Source organism: Entamoeba dispar, genomic scaffold (genome assembly GCF_000209125.1).
Source record: "Entamoeba dispar SAW760 scf_1105229463737 genomic scaffold, whole genome shotgun sequence".
Classification (NCBI taxonomy): Eukaryota; Evosea; order Mastigamoebida; family Endamoebidae; genus Entamoeba; species Entamoeba dispar.
The window spans coordinates 1-7,584 of record NW_001855842.1 but is presented as its reverse complement, the minus strand read 5'-3'; the positions used below and the strand labels follow the sequence as shown (position 1 = coordinate 7,584).

Sequence of the window (7,584 nt, the reverse complement as noted above, 5' to 3'; positions counted from 1 at the left end):
TTTCAATTCCCGTTTTAATAAATTCTTTTTAAGTTCTTTAAACAAAACGTATCTGATAAATACCATATTTTAATCAAATTATTAATAATTCATAACTTTATCCAAATTGTTCTTTTTTTTTACTCTTTCTTAATTTAAAAACCAAATAAAAAGGATATAAATAAATTCCTCTACACAACAAAAAGGAATGTCTCAAATCAACGCAATAAAATGGAAACTTGATTTGAGTTAACACACTTTAGTTTAAACGATTTTCCTTGTAAATAGAGATTGACTCGAAAGAACAATAACCTATGACATCAACAAATAAAACAGTACAACTAAAAACAATAGTTATAACATACCCCCTTTGTAATCGATAAATTCAGTTCATAATATACACTCACTTAACTAGTTCAGTTAATGCATATTAGTATATCAATTTATTTTTTAGAGACAGTCGATTTACCTCATTTAGTACAAAGAAAATTTATTATAAAACACTTCATTGGCTGAAGATTAGTTATAACTCATACTATCTAAAATAATTAGAACAAATTGTTGTGATATAATTACGTTAAATCTCGTTTATATTCTATTTTTTTTTTTCCACTTTTAATAATTTTCATCATTAATAATTATATTCAAATCCTATCATAACTAGAATATAAAAGTAGTTTATGTGAACAATAAGAATTCTCAAACACAAAACAAAAAAAAGTTATGAGCATTATAAACACCTCCAAGCAAAAAAACACTTTTTAAGTATTATATAATACACTTGTATGGTAATAAACTGTTTTAGAACGTTATTAAGAAAATATTAAACAATAAAAATAACTAAAAAATTCTTTAATTTCATTAATAAAGAGTTCTTTTGGTTCAAAAACTTTTTGCTTCTTTTTATCGAATTGTTTATTGTTTATTTTTTTAAGTACATTCATACCCACACTTACAATCCTATCTTCCCCAATCAATCTGCCATTAAATAAAACTTCCATCTTTTCAATTTTGTATTGTTTTTCTTTAAAAAAGCAAATTAATCCATATCTGTAGAGAACACATCCTTCGATAATTGTCATTCTTATATACCTATTAAAGTCAGTGTGTCTGATATTCTTTAGATTAAACCCCTTTATTCTTGAAGGATTATCTTTTACCATAAGAGTCTTTTTATTCTTCTGATTTATTAGTTTTTTTTATACAATACCTTTATATTTTCTACAAACTTCTGCTATTGTTTCTAAATTGAGAATATCTTTATCTCCAAATTTTAACAAAGACACCCAAGGAAAACTTAATGTATATTTTGCTCTATCATTGTTTCCTTTTTTAATAGTGATCTGACAATAACTAGAAACAAAACCTAATAAAAATCCTAAAAGTAAAGTGACTTTGTCTTGCTGTAAATGAAATAACCATTTTCTATCCTTTTTAGGTCTAGATATACTCTTTTCTTTAACATTCATTATTTATTATATCTTTTTTCTAGTTCAACTTTCTTTTTTTAAGTTTTACATGGTTCTTTTCTTACAGTCAACTCTCATATAACTCCTTTTTCTTTTACCAATGATATATTTTATTTCCAATCAATATAATTACTCAGAAAGAACTCATAATTAATTTCCGATAAAAAGAAAAAAAAGAAATCTTTCATTCTAAAATATATATCTAAAAATTTAAATAAAATTACTATAAAAGTGTCAATTAAACAATAATAATTTTTTTTTATAAAAAATTACTTCATTCTTGTTCTTCATCATTAGCATGTTCTTTTTTTTGTTTTTTAATGAACTTATCTAACCAAGCAATAATTGTTTTTGCTTGTTTATCAAGGTCTTTATTTGATGGAAATTCTTTAGGTATTTTAATAACAATTTTATTGTCTCCAGGCTCATCACTTTCTTTTTCAAGTTTATCATCATCGTCATCATCTTTCATAAGTTCTACAAAACATAACTTTTGATCTTGTTGAAGATATTCAGACGAAGAAAATCCATATTTATATACTCCAATCACAAGATCTTTATTACACTCATCATTCCACCATTTCTTTAATTCAGGGAAATTACAATTTTGATTTGGAATATCAACAAGTGCCCCAATTACTGTGTCTGTATGAATAAACAATGAACATAATCGATTAATATATTTTAATTTAACTGCCCATGATTTGACATCATTTGTAATAAAAGAATATTCTGGTTCTAAAGTGTAATGATGTTCATCATTAATTTCTTCATCTTTTCCTCTTCTTTTCCTTTTCACATCATGGAATGAAAGAAGTAACTTAACAAAATATTTCTTTTCAATACCATTTATATCACAAACAGCAATACAGTTTTTTAAGAATCGTATAGTTAATATTCGTAATTCATCTTGTTGACAATCTTCACTAATTCTTGCTCTATCTCTTAAAATCATCCAATTAACTCTTCCATAATTAATAACAGAATTATACCAATTGATTTTTGTTTCAATGCTTAATTCTTCTTTTTTTACTTTCTTTTTCTTTGTAATATTTTCTTCATTTTCATCTTCATCCATTTCAATGTCTGTGCTGACCATTCTACTTAAAGTAGTTCTTCTATGTCGTGTTACTTTTAATTGTTCTAATTCTTCTTTTAATGTAGTAACTTCATCTTCTTCGAAATAACTTTTAACTGTAAGAATAGTTTCAATAAGTGACACAAGCCCATCTCTATCTGGACTTATTTTTCCTTTACTTTCATACTCTTCAATAATTTGTTTTGCAAAATCATTAACATCTTTTAAATATTGTTCTTTTTCATTTAATATCCAAGAGTTTCTTCGTGCTTGTGAAGTCCTTCCTGCCCTTCCTCCAAAAACATCATTAAATATCTTTGTTAGTTGAGATACATTTCTATCTTTTGGTAAGACTTTTTCCCAAAAATGTTCATCATTAACATCAATCGTTTCTCCTGTTTCTGATTGAAATGTTGCAGTAGAAAAAGAACCACTTAATGAATTTTCTCCACCTTTCCAAACCACTTTTGATGACCTTTTTTCAAGAATTTGTTCAATATCTTCTTCACAAAATTTAGATGATGATTCTTCATCATCTTTGAAAGCTCCATACGCACCATTTCTTAACAAACTTTCTATAAGTTCTTTTGATGGTTGTTGTTTGTCCTTAGGATCTGAAGAAGTAGTGATATTAGCTAAAACGGCTTGGTCTAATCCTAGTTTCATAGATGCTCTTTCAAACATATATCTTTCATATGTATTTTTACTAACCAAACGATAAACTTTAACCTCTTTTTTTTGACCAATTCTATGACATCTAGCTTGAGCTTGTAAATCATTTTGTGGATTCCAGTCTGAATCATAAATAATGACAGTATCTGCTTCACTTAAATTAATACCAAAACCACCTGCCCTAGTACATAATAAAAATATAAATCTATTCATTTCTGGATTCATAAATCTATCAATAGCATTTTGTCTGTCTTCTGATTTAATACTTCCATCTAACCGTTCATAAAAATATCCTTTATATTTTAAATACTTTTCAATAATATTTAATACTTTCTTTAACTGACTAAATATTAATACTTTATGATGATCTGCATATAATTTTGGTAATAATTTATCTAATAATACTAATTTTCCTGAAGACCTTATTAATTGATTAAAATAATCAGGACTTCCCTCTGGAAATTGTGCAGTATCTTTTTCTTCAACACCAGGAATAAGATAAGGGTGGTTGCACACTTTTCTTAATTGCATCATTAAATTTTGTAAATTAGGTACATTTGACCCAACACATCCTTTATTTAAAAATTCTCTATTTTTCTCATATAACGCACGATAATATTGTTTTTGGACCATTGTTAATTCAACTTCAATAATTGTTTCTTCTTTAGGAGGAATTGATTTCTCTACTTCATTTTTCATTCTCCTTAAGAAAAATGGTTTAATACTCTCTTGTAATTTATTTACTTGTTCGGCACTTTTATCAAGTGAATTAAATTCATGATCAAATTCTTCTAATGAAGAGAATGTCTTAGGTTCAATATAATTTAATAATGTCCATAACTCTCCAAGATTATTTTGAATTGGTGTTCCAGTAAGTAATACTTTATGGTTTGTTTGAATATTACATAAAGCTTTTAATAATTTTGAGTCTTTATTTTTTAAACGATGTGCTTCATCAACAACAGTTACTAACCATGATATTTTTGATAAATCTTCCCAATCACTGATAACTATTTCATAAGTAGTAAGTAGTACATGAAATTTAAGATGTCCAGGTATTAATTTTCCTTGAAAATCTTTATAGTACCATTCATAATGTTTAACTAATTGACGATTACCTTTTGAGCCATGATAAATAACCACATTCATATCAGTCCATTCTAATATTTCACGGTGCCAATGTTCAATCATAGATAATGGTACTACAATAAGAAATGGACCTTGTAATTTTTGGAATGAATATAAATGTTCTAAAAATGATACTACTTGAACTGTTTTACCTAACCCCATTTCATCTGCAAGAATACATCCTTTTCCTCTACACCAATTAAATACTAACCAATTATGACCTTCTAATTGATATGATCTTAATGTATTTCCATGTTTATAATTTGGTGATTCAACTTTTTTTTGCCAAACCCGTTTTGGTAATGGTGCAACAATTGAACATTTAGAACGTTTTTCAAATTCGTTGATTTTTTCTTTATCAGAAATATCATTAACATTTTCCCATGTACATTCTGTATACGGTAACTTTTGCCATTTAACTAAATATCGTGTTCGTTCTGTATTTGCAGAAATAATTCGTTCAATCTCTGTATTTTCTATTGGGAAAATATCTTTTTCTTCATCGTTATTTTTCTTTTGTAAAAATCGTTTTATTTTTTGTTTGTTTCCACTCACATTTCCTCCTCCTAATAATAAAAACTGTTCTTCTGATATCCATTCTATATGGAGATAACTCAACCCTTTCCATTTAACACAAATTAATTGTTTTCCATCTTCTTGTTTAATAGCTAAAATCTTTTCAAAGACTTTAGGAGCTAAAGGATTATCTATAATACCATTTTCAAATAAATTTTCTTTCTTTTTCTTTTTCTCAATTTCAAGGTCATAATCTGAATCTTCATCCTCTTCTATTGATAACGTCGGGATTTTTCTTTCACTTCTTGAACGTAAAACGTAATGTGACTCTGTAGGAACTTCTTCCTCTTCTGAAAAATTTGTTTTTTTCCTTCCTTTAGGTCTCTGAACAGGAATTGATGTATGACTTTGATTAAATAATGATGGTAATGCATGCTGTGTGTTTCCTCCTGGTGACGGCAAAATACCAGGTCTTATTTTATTTATTGAATTATCTAATAATGTAAGTTTTGGTAATTGTTGTGGTACTTGCTTAACTAATGGGTTAATTAATCCTGTACCACATAACTGTGTTGCACTATTAGTGAATGGTAACGAAGGTAAATTTGAGGCATCAAATGATTTTGCCATTTTTAAATAGCTATTTAAATTATCAATTCTCAGTTTTTTCAAATTTTTGCTTTTTTCTTTTTAATATTGCTTTTATCAATAAAAATTTTTAAAATTTCTAAAAAACCCTGCTGATGACGTAGCGTATAACAAAACAAAAAAACAAAAGGAAGAAACAAAAATATGAAAGATATTAATTTCTCTCATTGAAGAAAAAATTATTGAAGAGAACAGCCTTGTATATAATATGAAAGTGTGAAATAAAATTTTAAGATTAAGTTCTCTATATGAACTTAAAAAGATTATAAGTGTTTAAATGGAAGATTTATATCATATCATATTTATTGTGATAGCCTTTATTCTTAATGCAATTAATCTTGTGATTAACTATCACTTTGTAGTATCAGGAGAAGAGTTTAATTCACAATCTATTAGTCCAGTTGATTATTGTAATGAAATCAACCCATTTGTTCGTTTAGAAGTTATCATAAATGTGTTAAGTTTAATTTGTTATATTATTTCAGGTGATTATATAGAAGTTGGGTTATGTCTTTGTATTTTCTTATATTTTTATTATTTGTTTGTTATTTATTTCTTTATTACTAAATAAAATTTAATGTACTTAAAGTTATAAGATATCATAAAAAGTTTTTGTTTATAAAACCAATTAACGCACAAAATTATTTAGAAAGAAATGGGAGTGTTGGGTATCAGAAGATAGTTTATTATTTATTATTAATTTTGATATTACTAACAAGATTAATACTCATTTATCTTACTAATTTTGAAATTAATATTTTCTAAATTCCCTTGTGTTACTTTTTTGCTCTTCAAAGAAAGAAAACCACAAAATGAATGAAAAATATTACCACTTTGTCGGTTACATAAATTCATCTGAATATGGGAATGAAGACATTTTTGCAAGAGTTCTTTCTACATCTACAACAAGAGCCTCAGCTGACTTTGCGTCATTTCCTAAATCAAACTCCTCTTCTTCTTCTTCATATTCATTGTCATCCTCAATGTCATCTGATATGTCCATCAATTCAAATTCAATATCTTCAAAATCATCTAATTCATCATTTACTTGATAATCACTTTCATTTGCTATTGTTCCAATGAAGAATAATATAAAGAAAACTACAAAAAGCATGTTAACACTATAATTTTTAAGTTCTTTTTAAATTTTTTTATTTTTTATTTTTATTAATAACAAAAAAATTATCACAAAATTAAAATTTTCAAAAATAAGAAATAAAACCCTTTTTAGTTATTTTACTTCAATGGCAGTTGAATTAAAAGGTGCAAAAGCATTCCGTTATCGTATTGTTTTATCTACTTTGCTTGGTCAAACTATTAGGATTACGTCTATTCGTGAACAAGATAGTAATCCAGGAATAAGAGATTATGAAGTAGATTTTTTAAAATTAATATCTGAAGTTACTAGTGGAGCACAAATTGACATAAACAAAGACGGTACTTCTATTTTATATAAACCAGGGATTGTGAATGGTGGTAATTTTCAACATACATGTAATAATGGAAGGTCATTAGGTTATTATGTTGTCCCATTATTACTTATTCTTCCTTTTGGTAAAGGAAGTACAACAGTTACATTAAATGGAATTACAAATGGAAATGATGACCTTTCAATTGATCTTATTCGTTCAACAACAATTCCTTTAATACAAAAGTTTGGGATAGAAGAGGATATGCTTAACGTTAAAGTTATTAAACGAGGTGCTCCTCCAGTTGGAGATGGTGAAGTTCTTATTAATTCTTCAATTATTAAACAATTAAATCCAATTAATTTAACAGAACAAGGGTTAGTACGTTCTATTCGTGGTGTTGCATATTCAACAAAAACATCACCCCAGATGAGTAATCGTATGGGAGAAGCTTCAAAAGGTGTTTTAAGTCAATACCTTCAAGATGTATATATTACTACAGATCATTGGAAAGGTAAAGAAGCTGGTACTTCTCCTGGATATGGTGTTATATTAACTGCTAGTACAACAAATGGTAATATTATTTCAACTGAATTATTTGGTGAAGCTGGTAATGTTCCTGAAGATATTGGTCAGAAGGTAGCTTGTGGGTTATTAAGAGAGATTGAAACAGGAGGATGTATTG

General features: G+C 26.8%; 2 protein-coding genes across 2 annotated transcripts, besides 7 other annotated features; one reads left to right on the top strand and one right to left on the bottom strand.

Annotated features, from left to right (window-relative positions):
- Positions 1-788: 788 nt before the first annotated feature.
- Positions 789-848: a sequence feature (AT_rich).
- A 790-nt stretch (positions 849-1,638) lies between these two features.
- Positions 1,639-1,720: a sequence feature (AT_rich).
- Positions 1,721-1,722: 2 nt separating this feature from the next.
- On the bottom strand, positions 1,723-5,472 carry EDI_136060 (chromodomain helicase hrp1, putative; the record flags this gene model as incomplete). Its single annotated transcript, XM_001741401.1, has 1 exon — positions 1,723-5,472. The coding sequence occupies one exon, from the start codon at positions 5,470-5,472 to the stop codon at positions 1,723-1,725; it is 3,750 nt and encodes a 1,249-aa protein (XP_001741453.1).
- Positions 3,493-3,527: a sequence feature (AT_rich).
- A 77-nt stretch (positions 5,473-5,549) lies between the features above and the next one.
- Positions 5,550-5,577: a sequence feature (AT_rich).
- Positions 5,578-6,013: 436 nt separating this feature from the next.
- Positions 6,014-6,069: a sequence feature (AT_rich).
- Positions 6,070-6,172: 103 nt separating this feature from the next.
- Positions 6,173-6,194: a sequence feature (AT_rich).
- A 418-nt stretch (positions 6,195-6,612) lies between these two features.
- Positions 6,613-6,711: a sequence feature (AT_rich).
- Positions 6,712-6,734: 23 nt separating this feature from the next.
- Positions 6,735-7,584, top strand: EDI_136050 (RNA 3' terminal phosphate cyclase, putative; the record flags this gene model as incomplete). Its single annotated transcript, XM_001741400.1, has 1 exon — positions 6,735-7,584. A coding segment is annotated over one exon (850 nt), but the record flags the coding sequence as incomplete, so codon positions are not given.